At 41.0% G+C, this 17,730-nt stretch overlaps 1 protein-coding gene across 2 annotated transcripts; it reads left to right on the forward strand.

Annotated features, from left to right (window-relative positions):
* Window positions 1-11,899: 11,899 nt before the first annotated feature.
* On the forward strand, window positions 11,900-14,626 carry LOC129168334 (uncharacterized). 2 transcript variants are annotated; one of them, XR_008566251.1, is made up of 4 exons: window positions 11,900-12,034; window positions 12,136-12,335; window positions 12,492-12,762; window positions 13,048-14,626. XR_008566251.1 is itself a non-coding variant. In XM_054753521.1 (4 exons), the coding sequence occupies exons 1-4, from the start codon at window positions 11,937-11,939 to the stop codon at window positions 13,132-13,134; spliced, it is 699 nt and encodes a 232-aa protein (XP_054609496.1). In that variant the 5' UTR covers window positions 11,906-11,936; the 3' UTR covers window positions 13,135-14,626. The 2 variants fall into 2 exon arrangements, 1 of the variants encoding a protein (XP_054609496.1); XM_054753521.1 differs by having other exon boundaries at window positions 11,906-12,034; window positions 12,136-12,378.
* Window positions 14,627-17,730: the final 3,104 nt, after the last annotated feature.

Consider the following 17,730-nt stretch of genomic DNA (forward strand, 5'->3'; position numbering starts at 1 on the left):
ATTACATCCAGTTAGCATTTGCTATCAAACATTAGTCATATACAAGAATTTAAAATGATTATGCAAAAGACAATGCAGCCGAAGTCAAGGCAACGTATTGAAAAGGTTTCACCAATGGGCACATTTTTCATTTCGTCATGAAATAATAGTTTAAGAAGCAAACATGTAGAAAACACTGATTTCTGTAGTAGAGTTCATGACGCCAAGCAAAGCCAGTAAACAATACACTTGTTTTCTATGTAACTAGCTGTTACAAGTGAACAGATAACTTTTGTTATAGATATAGACATCTTACCGCTGAGTTAGTTCATCCATAATCACAATAATAAAGATGAAAGTTGCATCTTCGTGTGTAGCTTGAAACGCTGCGGGGGAGCAAGCGCAAATCAGGATGGGAGCTTAATGTCAGCTGACTGATGTTACATGACAACTGCAAAGTGACGTTTACGCGATCGACCCAAGCTACCTTGGCGATCTACCGGTAGCTCGCCATCGACGTAATGGCCACCCTTGCCGTAAACCAAAACAAAACCGAAAACAGGACAGCCGGTCACACCAGGGGGGTATTCTGCGAAAGTGGCTCAACCAACCCAGGCCAGCTGCCAGCATGCAGCGTGTGAATGCGCAAGTTAACACTGATTATTATACTAACTATACGCTACTAGTCTTTTCATTTAACATTGCACAACTTTGACATATTAACACTTATCCAATTAAAAAATAAATACGCTGGAGCAACAACTTTCTTTTTTCATGTTGTATTTTCATGAAATACAGTGTTCCTTTCATGATGTGTAGTGCTGCTGTGCTGCCACCTATCTGTACTCTGTTGCAGCACACTGCCTGGGACAGCTTTTGTTTCACGGACTGACTTGCCTCTGCATTCTGGGATCCTATACATTGGCCTCGACCTCCTGTGACAGTTCCCTCGTTTATCGCGGGGGATAGATAACCAAAATGGCCCGCAATAAGTGAAATCAGCGATATAGACAACTTCATTTTTGAATTTTAATGATCAACACAAGAAATTACTAAGTCACTCACGTATATTTCACTCCTCTGACCGTGCCTTTTCGTCCTGGTGGCGTTCCTCTTTACTGGTAGTGTTTTTGTATCCTTGTTAAAACATAATGCTGCAGACGAACAGAAGATTCATTTACAAGTTAGTGAGCAAGCAAGCTAGCGATGACACAGGAGACGTGGGAGGACGCCATGAAGGAGCTTGATTGACAATGGTCTACAGCCAGTCGGGACGCAGAAACCAATGGGCGGTGCAGACAGACGAGAGAGGGAAGAGATAGACACTCAACTTCCCGCAATGCACTTCTTGAAGGGCCAGGCTCGGCCTGTAACAGCGTTCATTAAAAAAAAGCAGCGAAACCGCAAATATGCAAAAGGTCAACTGCAATGTATTAAAAAAATGCTGCATCATTGTGACCACTAGATGCCAGTGTTTTGTGTGCTCTTTTTTTTTTTTTCTTCTCCGTGTCCCCTAGGGAACCTCAGAGGTTCTCAATAAATAGTGACACCATCTCTTAATTAGTTACAGTGGCACTTTCATTGCTTTTTTTAAGCTGAAAGCCCGGACGTAACCTGGTCGCAACACAGCTCGCTAACTCACTAAACTCATGTAGCAGAATACTCCCCCCAGGACAAACAAAAAGTAAAAACTAATCGAAAACACAAAACCCAGCCTGCTGCTCAGCGTTGCACCAGCAGCCAGCACAAAGCAGCTGAGTGGCCCTGGAGCATGACCAGGTGGGAACGAGCCTGCCACAGATGAAGGCAGAAGGAGAGAGCGGAGGGTGTAGAGAGGAGCAGAGCACACCTGCGCTCATTTATAGGCTCCAGAAAGGGAGGGACCAATCAGCTGCTTCCTGTGGAAACCAAACAAAAAGAAAAAAAAACAGTGCTCAAACATAACACTCTGTGTTGTGTCTCTTTAAAGGTGTGGCTGTGTCTCACACCGTGGCACAAGCGGACCTGGCCGGAATGAACAAGGTCAAGCCCATCATCAACAAAGTGGCACAGAAAAAGGGAATTGATCCTGCTGGCATCATTTCCAGAGAATCCAGAGGTGGCAATACACTGGATGGGGATGCCTTCAGCCTCATGTACAGTAAGTGGGTATACATCTCACTAATACAACATGGTAGTAGCAGTGCATCAATCCATGAGGAGTAGGACTCAAGACCCTTTTATGAACTACAGCTCCTCAGTGCCAGCAGCACTCATGCAGCTTGACTCTTGGCAAGGCACAACTGGTACTCACTTGTGTTGCCAGCTATTTAGGGCGTACTAGTCCAGGTCTATCAAACTCATCGCACTGGGGGCCAAAACTCAAAGCCAACTTTAGGTCGCGGACTGAACAACACTAGCCACCCACTCCTGACAACGTCAAATAGAAAGTATTAAAGCCTTGCTTGTCCTTTTTAACCAACATAATTTGTTAATGAATGAAGCACACTCACATGCATCATCAGTGCACACACATTGATGATCGTTTGAAGTTGCGTACATGACAGGACATACCCTAATTATCCAGGCTCAAAAAATAGTAGTTATGTGGTCAGATTTTGAGAAAATGTCACATTAGCACTGAAAAATAGATAAGTAAGCAGCCTACACACCTTTTTATCCCCACGTGCGCCAGGCAGCGGCGGTTGCTCGGACAAAATGTGTATGAAAGTCAGTGAATGTGTTTTTATGTGGACATGCATACATCGTCTGGATGGAATTTTTTTTTCTTTCTTTTTTTTTTTACATTGGCGTATGTATGGTGTTAAAATCATGCCAAAACTTCACACACACACACCACACATGTTTTACTCACGCCCAACTATTCAGAAACAAACTCAGTGTGGTTTGCTAATACAAAACATAATTCACAAAATAATGCATTTTGTTTTGTGAATACGAAACGTACCCATCAAACAAATACATCCTGCTTCAGAAACAAATACAGCATCCTTTACACAAAGGAACATACTGTATTTCTTCTATTGCAAAAAATTACAAAAAAATCCTTCAAGTGAACAAAAAAATGTCCTTCAAATATACAAAAAATATCCTTCATGTATAAAAAACAATGCTGCAGCTGTCATTATTATTGTCTTTAATCTGCCGCCTTGCAGTTCCACACACAAATGCACTCTGATTTACACACGAATGAAGGCCAGTAAACTGAGTAAACTGAGAAATAGCATGTCATTTGCACACCACGACAGCAGGGGGCACTGTTGGCTCAGTTTAAAGCCGCCAGGACACTTTTAATTCTACTAATGTTCATAGCGACACTCTGTGATACCTAATGAACTCGGTGTGTATGGTATTTGGGGGTGTGGTTGCAATTGTCACTAGTGCAAGTAGAATGAGCAGAACAAACCATAAGTGAAAAATGAGGACCTGTTATCAACCATCCTCTTCACAGTGATGTACAGGATATGAGGGCACCAACACGTCACCAAGATCACAATTGTCTGTCACAAGAAAGTCAATGGATCAGTTAAATATTAACAAAAGAAAGCATGTTGGAGACAGCTGGAATCAAAGCAGTGACCCAAAGTTAAAAAAAAAAACACTGAAATTGTTCTGTACTGCGAGTTTATTCCAATAGCAACATCAGCACTTTTACTTAACATCTTACTTCACTTATGACTTCTTCTGATCTGGATTCTATTTGCATTAGTGACACTTGCAACCATCACCCCCAAACACACTCAGTTCGTTATCACCATCACCAAATGGTGGGCCTCGGTCCGGATCATCCAGTGATGGCCGTTTACGGACCAGTGACCAATTAAAGTGAATGGGAAATATAATACTAGCATATAATCATGCTAGCAAAACGATCGCAGCAGAAGTCTGTGGGCGTAATGACTTTGTAACTTGTGGTTATTTAAGGGCTATATAACACAATTTGACCACACGCAGAGGCAACCGTTCTTAAGAGTCTTAACTGGTGTGAATGAAGCAGATGACCAAAAAGTGAGTTTAAATGAAATATACTAAATGGCTGCGACGGGGGTAATTGCATCAAAATACGTATAACGAACAGCCAGAAAACAATTTAATAAGCAGAAAATCATAGCTTTTTTTCCGAAGTAACTGGATATAAAGGGTTTTTTCTTGTGGGGGAGGGAGGGACAATATAATACTTACAAGAGAAATGACTACCTACCTTTAGTCAAAATGTAATGACGTCATATAAATTTAATTGATAAAAATATTAGCTGGAAACTAACTGTCAAAAAGTAATTGATGATGTGTATATATGTAAGGGGCCGTTTTGTGGAAATGTATGAGATGTCTTATATAGCGAGGAGTGTTTGAGACAAACTATAAGTGACTGCTGGTAAAATGGCGGTGTTCAGGAAAAAGAGTGTGCATCTTGACGGGGGACGTCTGGTAGTTAGTGAGTTTAGAGGTATGGGAGTAGTTCCCTTTGTGGAACTATACAGTCATGAATATATGGACCCAGAGGTTACAGCTGAGAATCTATTCTACTGAATTTGAAAAACTAAAGAGTTCCATTCAAGATTTCATCGACTACATGCAGCATGTGCACGACCAAGGGGAAGTAGGAGTTACGACTATGTTGCCAAATGTAGCGGTGAGAACGGATTCGCTACGGCGTGAAGAGGAGGGATCTTTTCTCGTCGACTGTTCGAGATCACACATCTGGCTGCTGGTGAGATATGGCCCCTCTGATGCTAATAGTGTCAGACCGCGGACTGTGATGGAGAAAGAGCGGGATTTCCCAATTCACCTTGCGTTCAAGGTGGAAGACTTTGCAAAGCTGGGTGATCTCTTGAAAGGAGTAAGTTTGTTTTTCACTCAAGTTGGTGTGAAGCGGAGGCATGACCTGCTGGAGAAGAGGTTAACCACTCGGGCTGAAGGCAATGTTGGAAAACAGAGGAAGAGTAGTTCTAATCTGAACCCCGTTTTTGACAGAGCTGGAGGCTGATGGATTGGCCGGAAGAGGGTCTGTTTGTGAATTAGAGACTGATTCCGCGTGATTCTATCACGCATGCTGGTCTCCACCTTCTACAAAGACCTCCCAGTCCTGCCTCTCAGACTCCGCCTACCAGACTCCGCCTACCAGACACACCCACTCTTTTAAAATATAAATACAGAAGTGGAAATAGAGAAAGTACTTTACTTTATCATGGCTGATTTTTCCTCAGAGAACACTGTGACCTCTCTTGCTGAAAACAACGTCAGCAGCAGCAGCTATGAAATTCGAGATGAAGAGCTTTTCGATTGGCTGTCAAACATTTCTCAGACATCTTCAGGACACGCTGAGATGTATAAGCCACTTTTCCACGGCTATCAGGAGGGTGATTCTACCCTTGTCGTGGCCTGTGAAGCACAAGACTACCAGACCGATCCCTACGCCAGCACGGTGACGGGGGACATCACCCCCGGTCAGATCACTGGAGGATCCATTGCCACCCCCGGCTCTCCACACAAGGTGACTGAACAAGGGACAGCAGAAGGCTCATCGGTGTATGCATCCGGCTGTTTTGCCCAATCCCTCGACAATGGACAGAGCCATGGCGAGCTACCATGTGGGCCTCCATCCTACTGCCCATACTGGGGGGATTATGACAACGGCGGAGAGCCAACGTCTGCCACAGTCTTCAGCATAGGAACACACAATGCGCTCCTGACGCCTCCAGATTCACCCGCGACTCAGTCTCCGTTAGCGGTGAGTGGTGTATTTCTAGACACTGTAAAGGCCTGTGTGGCTAGCGCCGTGCAAGTGGTGGTGCAGAAGCAGATAAAAAAAGACTGTTACGGCTGTGAAGTTGATCACCCTTCTCAACGTCAGCATCCCTGTCTCTACCCTCCAGAACCTGGATATTTCAACACTAACTTTAATCAGTTAACAGAGAATCTGTTGACATGCGAATTTCTTCCAGCTCTCAAGTATACACTGGAATTACTTGGGTTAGACATACTGGATGCTAAAGTGGAAGGAGCAGCGGAGGCTTTTCTTTACGATCTGAAGCCTGAAGATAACATTCTGGAGAAAGTTGCAGAGATCAGGCGCACCTACATAGAAGGCGACAGCGATAGGGAAGATCTGCTGGAGCGCTTCCTCGGTTTTTGGAACCCATAATTCATCAAAATGGGAAATCATTATTTTAAACCATCCCCTAAACCAGTTGACAGTTTTCTTTTAAAACATGCAATTGCTAATCGGATCAATGATGTATCGATATATTTCGCAAGCGAAATCATGTGTGAAATCATGTGTGATCATCAATAAAGTCAAAGTCAAAAACATTGTCGTATGATCTTTTCTGTTCACTAGTAGACATGACTTCAAAGAAGACAGAACGCATGCTGAAGAGTATATATTATGACCCGGCAAGAGCTGGATCTTATGGTGGGGTTAAGAGACTTCAAAAGGCTGTAGAAGAGCAGACGGGAAAAAAAATTAGTGGGGATGAAGTGCGAGAGTGGTTGTCAGCTCAGGATGCATATACTTTACACAAAACGGCACGAAAAACTTATGCTAGAAATCGTGTTTTTGTTCCTCGCCCTTTGTATCAATTTCAAGCCGATCTTTGTGATATGAGTGCTCTGTCTAAAGACAATGATCGGTTTAAATTCCTGCTTACAGTAATAGACGTATTTTCCAAGAAAGCTTATGCACGACCACTGAAAAACAAGACAGCCTTTGAAGTTGCAAAGGCTTTTGCTTCAATTTTAGACCAGAGTGGTATTCCGGCTAAAATTCAAACGGATTCAGGGAAAGAATTTTTTAATCGAGTCTTTGAAAAACTAATGAAGAAATACAACATTCAACACTTTGCAACAGGAAGTGAACTGAAAGCATCAGTGGTGGAAAGATTTCATCGCACGTTGAAGGGAAAAATGTGGCGCTACTTCACCTCAAAAAACACTCGTAGGTATATAGACGTAATTCAGGATTTACTCGATAGCTATAACAATAGTTATCATAGCGGTATGAAAATTAAACCGGTGGAGGTAACGCCTAGCAAGACCTCGCAAGTGTTTGAAAATTTATATGAGACACTATCTCTGACCACTAAGCCAGTCGTATTTAAATTCAAAGAAGAAGACGTACGGATTTCAAAATACCGTGGGATATTTGATAAAATGTATGAACAGTCATTCACCGATGAATATTTTATAGTGAACGAACGTATCCCCAGAGTCCCTCCTGTTTATAAATTAAGGGATATAAGAGGTGAAATTCTGAATGGAACATTCTATGAACCCGAACTGCAGAAAGTGATGATTGGCTCTGACAGTCTTTTCCGCGAAGAAGAAATTTTAGATCGGAAAATTAAAAATGGTCAGAAGATGGTTTTAGTCCGCTGGCAGGGATGGCCTCGTCAGTTTGACTCTTGGCTGCCTGCTAAAGAGGTCGTCGAGCTCAGGAAGAAGAGAAACAAGAAATACCAGGAAACAGCATAATGGAAGGGCGAGACTCTTTCTACGTGACACTACCGTCGAATACCTGTTATGACATTTTCCCGAACAATACCAGCTCAAATTATACGATAACATTGTCACAGCCTATAGAACTACAAGGAGCATATGAGGTCGCTTTAGCTGAGGTTATGTATTGTCATACATGGAATAATATACGTGGGGGAGATAATGGTTTTGGAATATTAGATCATTCACACCCGGCGAACCCTCCAGTCTATCTGAAAATTCCTAGGGGACATTATGAGACTATTGATCTAATACTGGGGGAGATGAATGATTTATTTGAGACATTAGATGTTGATCTAATTTTACGTTACGATTCCATAAACAAAAGAATTTCTATATCAGGGAGTGCTAAATATTCTATCAAGTTCGAAGAGGTGCTGGCCTACATGCTGGGTTTTGATCCCAATAAATGGATTAAAACAGAAGAAAAACCCGTGAGTAAATATCCCTGTGATATTAACGGCGGTCAATATAATTTTTCGTCTATACCAATATTGTGGAAGCACAACATGTCGGAAACTATGTTGTTCCCCTTCTAAGAATTGTTAAAAAAGAAGGATCTTACGGTGATGTGATCACTTTCTCCTACAACCGCTTACACTACGTTCCTGTCAATAAACAGCGCATACAGGATATCCAGATTGAATTAAAAACAGATTTAAATACCCCGATTCGATTCACATACGGGAAGACGATCTGCAAACTGCACTTTAGACCGGTATCAAAGATCTTGATCTGAACTCAATAGAATAACGCAGAATGAATTCCCAAAGATTTGTGGATTATTATGTGAATTAGGCTGGAGGCGGATCACTCAACGGATTCGTTGGTGCGCCGGTTCTTTACGGCAGGGGATTTGGTTCCATGCTGAGTAGGGCGTTCAGATTCGTTTTGCCCCTTCTTAAACGTGGAGCTAATATTGCCAAACCGCATTTGAAATCTGCTGTGAGAGGCATCTGATGTTGTTGGAGCTGTAACCAGCCATATCGCCAATCGTGCACGTCAACGTGACGAAACTCAGGAAGGATCGGGACTACTACGAATAGCACGTGGAAGAGGAAAAAGAGCTCTAACAGCGTTATCGTACGGTATACCTAAAAAGAAACGTAGAACCTCATCGAAAAGACAGCCGAAAGTTAAGTCAGCGGGGCAGAGGGGATATATTTTAACCATGTCTCTCACACATCACCTCTCGTCTGAGTGCACTAAATCAGAGCTCGACTTCTTTGCCCCTCCGATGACACAGCTATCTATAGATCAGACCAATTATGTAGAGATCCATCCTTTGAACTCTATTGCTGATCAAGAAGTGTTGGATTTCCTGATACCTGGAAGCGGGAGTTTCTATCTAGATCTAAACTCAGCACTACAGATCTATAATTGAAACCATCCTCAACTTTTCACGACAAACATTGGAGAGTCAGTTTTCGGCAGGTCTGTGGTACAAAGACGTTGGCGATGATTTAGATTCAATTGACACGGCAGCCGGTGCCCCGAACAAAGGTCTTGTCAAGCATACAAGCTTCACTCGTGGTTCACGACCATTCGAGTTAATTGGTCCCCTGCACAGTGACATTTTTTTTTCTGAAAGACTCTTGCTAAACAATGTGGATGTGCGATTGAAACTTGTAAAGGCTAAAAGTGCTTTTACACTGATGTCCGCTGCAGCTGACGAGTTCAATTTAAACATTCTGAGCGCTAGCATTTTTGTGAAAAAGGTGCAAGTCTCACCGGATGTCATGCTAGGACATTCAGCCGCTTAAATGAAATCCAACGCAATTTATCCGATAAGTCGTGTTGTCGTCAAAAATTTTAGCATTCCAGCACAGTCACGTGTATGTTCACAGGACAACTTGTATCTGGGTAGACTTCCAAAATATATAGTCGTTGGAATTGTCGACCACAGAGCATTTGTCGGATCTGAACCCATTTAAGTTTCAACATGCAAATCTTGAATACCTCTCTCTCAGTGTAAATTCACGTTTTATCCCGGCGGAACCTTACCAGCCCGACTTTAACACGCATCAGAGTGTTCGTAAATTTTACACTCTTTATCTGGGAACAAACAGACACATGAGAGACGCTCCACTCTGCATTGATCGTGAAAGCTTTGAAAACGGTTACTCACTGTTTCTGTTCAATCTGTCAAGAGACGATGAAATGGACGCTGAAGCTCTCTCTCCTGCTGTACATGGAACATGCCGTTTGGATTTAAGATTCAGAGTGGCGTTACCAAGAACTATGACATTGATTGTGTACGCCTGGTACGACAGTGTCATAGAGATAAACTCGAAGCGTCAGGTTCTGATCGACTACGAAAACTGGAGAAATGAACAACCATCAAATAGATTCTATTCTGAGACCGATCTTGGGCGACTCGTTTGGAGGGGTTTGGTCTAGTGATTTACTGCCAACTAAGATTGATAAACGACCGTGCTATCTCGTCGTTAACACCCATGACCAAACCCGTGAGGGTGAACACTGGGTGGGTATGATTATTGAAGCTGAACATAACAAATCATGCTTCTTTGACAGCTATGGCTATGAACCGGATTTTATATTTTATCCTGAAAGTTTTATAACTTTCCTCACGAGAAATTCTCATGAAATACGCTACAACAAACTCCAAGTACAAGATGACAACTCTTCAACTTGTGGCGCCCACGTTATATTTTTCCTCTGTCAACGCTTTAAAGGACTCTCTTTTCAAGAAGTAATGAGGCTGTATTCTGATAATTTAAAAAAGAATGATGCTCTTGTCACCAAGTTTGTCAAGAAAAATGTTAAATGTATTTCACATGTGAAGACAGCTAAAACCTGTAATCAGAAAGCATGCTCTTTAAAACTATTTAATGAGTGTTATATTTGTTCTGAATAAATGCTCTTACTCCAATGTACCATTTGCAATAAATTTTTATTGGTAAAAAAAAACATACAGTCTGCATGAATTCATTTGTATCGAGTGAAATCTAACCAGTTGGAGGGGATCGGTGTAGACAACCGCCAATCAGACGCTGTAGGAGTATACAGTTGATTAAAGAGATTAGGGCTGTCATAATCTCTGTCTGTCTAACGGCGACATCATCCCTGATTTTTTCCCCCCACGTTTTTTCTTACTCCGTCGTATCTGAGGTTTATTGGGGGATTGAAAGTGCCAAATTAAATAAATAAATACATCATTAGATAATTAATTAAATATGTCATTAATTAATGAAATATGTCATTAATTAATTAAAATTGGAATTAAATACATTTAAATTAATTAATGACATATTAAATTAATTATTTAATGATATATTTATTTATTTAATTTTGGCACTTTTAATCCGGTGTAGTGGCTCATGAATTTATTTTATCTGTCAACCTCGCCCATCAAATTCGGTGGGCAGGGCTAACGCGAATCTTGTCTTATCCACTGCTTTGGTCTGCCGTGAAACCGAAAGTAGAAACATGGCGGCTGTGTTGATGGAGGATGTCCGTGAACTTTCTACAGAGTTGGTGAGAGATGTCTTAGACCTTGCAGAGTACGTGGAAGCAGGACCTGCTGACCCCGAGCATGTAGCGTGTAAAGCAGAGGAACTTATTGAAGTTGTTGGAGTTATTTCCGCACTTTCTGACCAAGATGTTGACCGTAGAGTGACTGCAAATTTAGAAGAAGTACTTCACCGCTTTACTGGTACCAGGGTGCAACAGGAGCACACACAGGGACCAGGGCGTTTGGCATTTGACATACCGAGGGCCGCTCTGGAACATCACGTTCATTGTGGATTACCAGCCTGTCAAATTGCAGCGATGCTCGGAGTGTCAAAGAGGACAACAATACAGTTTAAGGTATTTACATTAAATTCATGAGTTTTCAGTTTATGAATTGCCAGTCTCATCCACTCCGAAAGGATATTACATTTAGTGAATCACTCGATGTTAATGTTTTTTGTTTGTGCAGAAAGACAGACCTGCATTCAGCTGTGAATGATGAGTTGGACCGTATTGTAAGTGAGGTCCACAGAAGACATCCAAACACCGGCTACAAGCTAATGCGTGGTCATCTGAATGCACGAGGTGTGCGTGTTCCAAGTGAGTATAATATGGGCAATATTTAACGATATACAGTACAACATCACTACCTCTCGTGTGATATTGCTTTTATACTTACTGTAAGTTCAACCACAGCTTTTAGCAGTGCTGAGTAAGGAAATGTTAATAGAGGGTGATAAAATAAATTATGTTAGGCTATATAGCTCCGCCGAAAAAAAACGGTTCCCCTAGTCTGTTGCTAGGCAATGCAGCACACACACTAGGCAATCACAGTGGTACTTTGTTGTTCCAGTACTGGTCAAGTATATTGAACAGGTGTTTCTAATGAAGTTGGCATTGAGTTTATGGTTATTTATTTTATTTTCCTCCCCTCAGTCTCAAGACTGCAAGAGTCTTTACGCAGAGTTGATGCAGAGGGAGTCTACATGAGGCGTCTAAGACTGCGTGTATTAAGACGACGGCAGTATTCTGCTCCTGGCCCAAACTCTTTATGGCATATAGATGGCAATCATAAGCTCATCAGGTCAGTGATACTAGCAGATAAATAATGCCTCTTTTTATAGATGCCATTAGAATTGTTTTACAATAAAGTTGTACCTTTTTGTGTTCACAATTGCCTGACAGGTGGAGATTTGTTGTCCATGGTGGGGTGGATGGATTCAGTCGTTTAGTCGTCTACCTGACTGTGGCTGGCAATAACAGAGCTCGTACTGACTTACAGAGCTTTATCGCTGCTGTTGAGCAGTATGGGCTGCCATCAAGGGTACGGTCTGATAAAGGTGGCGAGAATGCAGATGTAGCAGAATTCATGATCGGGAGCAGAGGTAGGAATTCGCACATCACAGGCAGAAGTGTCCACAATCAACGGTAAATAAATATGTTTGGCAACTAGGCTCACACAAGCGGCATACCAGTTGAATGTACTTCTTTCGCATATGTCACACAAATGATCACCTTGTCATTTTTTTTCCTAAACACAGAATAGAAAGGATGTGGAGAGATGTGTATGAACATGCCCTGGACCTCTTCTATCAGATCTTCACTTCATTGGAAGATCAGGGAACACTGAATCCAGACAATGAAGTCCATCTTTTTGCACTGCACCGGAGCTTCCTTCCACTAATCCAGCAAAGCCTTGACTTTCTCAGGGATGCTTGGAACTTTCCTGGTCTTAGAACTGAAAGGAATCAGTCACCACAGCAACTCTGGAGAAGATACAGAGAGCAAGGCCCTATGGAGGATCCTACTGAGGTTAAAGAAAGATCAGCTTTTAACACTTTTTAAATGTCTGTTCCTCCAAAGGAATTATTGGAGAAAATATTTTACTTCAGAGGTTAAAGCTTTCAAAGATCAACCTCTGAGCTGTAGTTTCTATTGTGTATACTCTGCATAACTACTAATTTAAGACTGTTATTTTTGGTCACCAAGTTGATGAGAAATTAAATGTTGCCTATTCAGTTTTATAAAAAAAAATTGTGTAATGATGTGTAAGACTAGTTTCAAGTACAAGATTGATCATGCTTGTCCTCCATTCAGGTTTATGAAGACTATGGGATTGACTGGAACGGACCTCACAGTCTTCATGGAGGCACTGTCAGTCCCCGAGGTTCAGCTGGCCCGTGAGCTCTCGCTGGAAGAGGTTGCCATTTTGCCAGCTCCAGGAGTTTCTGTAACTGATGCACTTAGATCATATGTAGAGACTGCAAGTTTTATCAAGAATCATAGCAGACTGATGTCCAACCCATGCTTTTATTTAGCATCTCAAAACAAGCAAGCATAAACTAAAAAAGTTTGCTTTCCTTAAAAAAAGGGGTATAAAAAGCTGTTTTACTTTGAAGCTCTACCATAATCATTGTTAAGATCTTGTAAATGCACTTTATGCATAGCTCCACTCCTTTTCTTCCTGTCTCATTATTGGCCACAGAATGAATAACATGAATGCTGTTCTGTTAACACTGAAAGCTGAACATGCAGAACTGTTTGGTTTCAGTAAGTGGAAAAAATATTATGAATTTCTCAACTACTGCACAGTATGTTTCATGTTTTCAATTGACCTGACCTACTGAACAGTGCATTCAATGACATCTGTCTGAAAACTTAAACAAGTCCAAATCCAGTCTGTGCACTACTTATGGCAGAGACAAGTGCTTCCTTGAAGTCCATGTAGGCTTTGAAATGAGCTGGCAGCTTTAGTGTTTCAAAGCATGTGGCGGACGTAGGAAGGGTTCCCCCAGAGATCTCCACTTTCAGTTCAGGAGGAAGCTTCTCCCAGCCAACCCAGAATGTCAGCAGCAGGGCCAGTGTACCTGATGAAGCTAAAAGTCATAAAATGGATTCAAGACAACATTTAGTTAAACTTTAATTGATCATATCTATCCATGAGACATTGAAGCATTTGTAAAGAGAGCAATACATTTTTCAAATAAGGTGTTAATACCCGTTTCAATGAACATCCTTAGAAAGCCAGTGATGCGGCATCAATGATCACCAATCAGCTCAAACAGCCTCAACTTCTATCTTGGCATGTTACTGCCAGCTAACACTATTTACCGATTAGCGAACTAGTTTTATGCTTCCACCATTTAGCTACATTGAACATGTACACAGTAATGAGCCTACCGCAAATACACTTTCGATCCAACTCCAAATTGTTCTAAATTAACCTCCACCTGTGTCCTGAGTCATTGATTAGTAGCACACCTGGCTAACATTAAATTATTTAGCTTACCTTGGACAGGTGTAACGTTACGTGATGGAGCAGCCGGAGCCGGAGGAGTTCTGCTCAGAGCTTCTTCTTCGCTGCTTCTCTCAGCAGCTCTGGGCAGGTTTTTGACATTTTGACCTGCGCCTCAAGCGATGTATCATCATTGGGGCTAGAGGACCGAGTTGTCAATAAAGTTTTGTTTGATAGAGTATCCAAACCAACGTAAAGGTGAATAGCGCCACTCAGTGTATCAGAATGTGTTCACAAGCTCTGCATCAATCCATTATCTGGAATCGATTTGCCTTGACTTGATGTGCAGGGTAACCAATCAGGTGTTAGGATCTGCCCACCGACTTTGATGGGCGAGGTTGACAGATAAAATAAATTCATGAGCCACTGCACCGGACTAAAAGTGCCAAAATTAAATAAATAAATACATCATTAGATAATTAATTAAATATGTCATTAATTAATTAAAATTTATTTAATTCCAATTTTAATTACATATTTCAATAATTAATGACATTTAATTAATTATCTAATGATGTATTCAAATTGGAATTAAATAAATTAATTAAAATTTATTTCATTCCAATTTTAATTACATATTTCATTAATTAATGACATATTTCATTAATTATCTACTGATGTATTTATTTATTTAATTTTGGCACTTTTAATCCTCCATAGAGGTTGGGGTTCACTCGTGGTTTTGGAGGTTTCATCCGTAATCGCTCCCGTGCGTAACAGCTGTGATTGGGATATTAAATTCAGAAATTGTTTTTAAAAATATATCCCAGCCGCGAGGTGCAGTCCGTGCATGGAACCGACGGTTTGTTAGAGTTTTCATTAAATCAAAAATATGAGATCCTTTTAATGAGGTTGTTCCCCACAATTATCTCGCCTGAACGGTTCCATCTTAGAAGGTCCGAATTACGAAGCTTCTGCAGAATATGCCGCATTTTTGCGATTGCGTGGTCCTACTGTATGTTGTCTAAAATCTCTTTTTCAATGTTGTCAGGACGTTCTTCCTCTTCAACCTTGACATAGCCATCTGCATCTTCAGTTGCTTTCTCTGTGGATGTAGTTGGTAGTTTCAAAAGTATTTCACGGCCTCGACTCTCCTCCTTTCTGAGCAAGGCTAGATATTTTTCAAGTAGATCCTTATAATGTTGTGACTTAGTGTATGAGGGACCAGGTTGTTTTAGCAAACGTTCCATTTTCTCTTCCAAAACGTGCTGAGCTTTATCGCTGATGCTTTCTGCAGGAGTCTTCTTCTGTGTTCAAGTCTCTAGTTGATGGGGGGAAATCATGTACATTTTACTAAATGACGCCATGATAGCGGTCTTTGTCTATCGCCCACCAGTAAACAAACTGGTTAGGAGTGGGATTGCGGCTCCAAGGAAACCACCGGACTGTGTCAGCACTTTACGCTTATGTTTTATGCCAGTTTTATGGTTAGCAAAAAGTTTGATGATTTTTTTCTGCTTTTTTAACCTACTGTACTGCTCAGAGGATAGTGGGATGTTCCCCTTCAAAACATTCCATGCGATCTCACAGAGTGACTGGATGAGATCTTGCGATGCATGGCTTAGAAGACCCCGTCTCTCTTTTGGTTTTAGAGTGAGCAGGGCTTTTAAAATGGGCAGGTTTCTTTTAATCCGCTTTGACATGTTTTAAATCACTTTTTATACTGATAGACTACGGGCCACTCGCCTGGAAGTATGCCGCTTCTCAGCCGGAAATGTTCTGGACAGTCGGGTCTCAAGTCTACGATTAAACATGAGTAGGGGTCTTTAGTCGCGTCATTAAAACGCTGAAGAAAATATTCTCTTCGTCCGGGGAACATTTGCTGAGCCAGAATTCTAATCTGCAGTTTATCGCGAGGGGATTTAAAAAAGGACCATATAATTAGTGTTTAAACTGATAGTTCTGCTATGTTTTCCTTGATGAAACAAGTTTTGAACTAGAAAGATTACAGATAATTTTTGATGATGTCTGTACATTGTAAATGCCTTCATTAATTCATCATGATTGGCCCCAACATCCATGCAATCATCAACAACTAAAAGACTGTGCTGATTTGATGGAAACATATTTTCATCCGTCAAAGAGTCAGGGATTCCTTCAATAAATTTAATCTTCACATCTCTAGCCAATTCATCATTGATCAGGAACTCTAGATCCTGTATCCTTCATATTTTGGAGTATATGTTTTACAAAGAGGGACTTACCACTACCACTAGCCCCAACAAGGAGGGCTGTGAATGGAAGTTGGAAGCGATGATCGAAATACACTTCTTCCATGTTACGCATCTGTTGTTTATGTAAACTGACCAGCTAAATAACCGAGACCACTTATTTTATTCACAGACATGAAGATGTATACACAAACAAAAGAAGAAGGATTTATTGATATAGCATATGTGCATATAAGGTTTATTACAGATTACATCTTGAATAAAAATACAGAATACATCTTCAAGAAAAAACACAGAATACATGATGAATTAAAATACAGAATACATCTTCAAGAAAAAACACAGAATACATGATGAAATAAAATACAGAATACATGATGAAAAAAATACTGTGACGAGTGGAGATGGGGTTGGGACCCCAGAAGCAGAGGCAGGGAGCTTTAGATGTAGTTCAACGCTTTAATGCAAGTGTGCAGGCAAAATTCCAAAATAACAGAAAGCGATGGTGCAGAAAAAAGGCAGAACGAGGAGTCACCATGAAAATAGTCCAAGAAACACAATAGCAGGAGCTGGCTGGGTAGCTGGGTAACAGCTGGGCTAGCCTGGTTAAAAGTAGAAGCTAGGCGATGACTGGTAGCGTGGTAGGAGTCCACGTTGGGACAGGTAGCGGTTGTCAGAGCCAAAGAACCAGCAGAGTCCAGCTGTAAGCAGTCAGCTTAAATGGATGGCGAGTAATCAGTTACAGGTGTGCCCAGCGTCCCCGCCTCCAGCCCGCTCAAGGTGTGACTGCAAGGGAAAAACACAGGCCAGGAGAAGGCAGGAACTAGAGCAACATAGAGCACGAAGACAGATCACTGACGAACGTGACAAATACAGAATACATGATGAAATAAAATACAGAATACATGATGAAAAAAATACAGAATACATGATGAAATAAAATACAGAATACATGATGGAAAAAATACAGAATACGTGATGAAATAAAATACAGAATACATGATGAAAAAAATACAGAATACATGATGAAATAAAATACAGAATACATGATGAAAAAAATACAGAATACGTGATGAAATAAAATACAGAATACATGATGAAAAAAATACAGAATACATGATGAAATAAAATACAGAATACATGATGGAAAAAATACAGAATACGTGATGAAATAAAATACAGAATACATGATGAAATAAAATACAAAACAATAATATAATTCCAAAAGAACTGTGTAGAAAAGTCATCAGGTCATACCATCATAAATCTACACAGCACTTTTCAGAAATTGGTAGTGTTTCATCCTGGGACTAA

This window comes from Dunckerocampus dactyliophorus, chromosome 1, assembly GCF_027744805.1.
Source record: "Dunckerocampus dactyliophorus isolate RoL2022-P2 chromosome 1, RoL_Ddac_1.1, whole genome shotgun sequence".
Lineage (NCBI taxonomy): Eukaryota > Metazoa > Chordata > Actinopteri > Syngnathiformes > Syngnathidae > Dunckerocampus > Dunckerocampus dactyliophorus.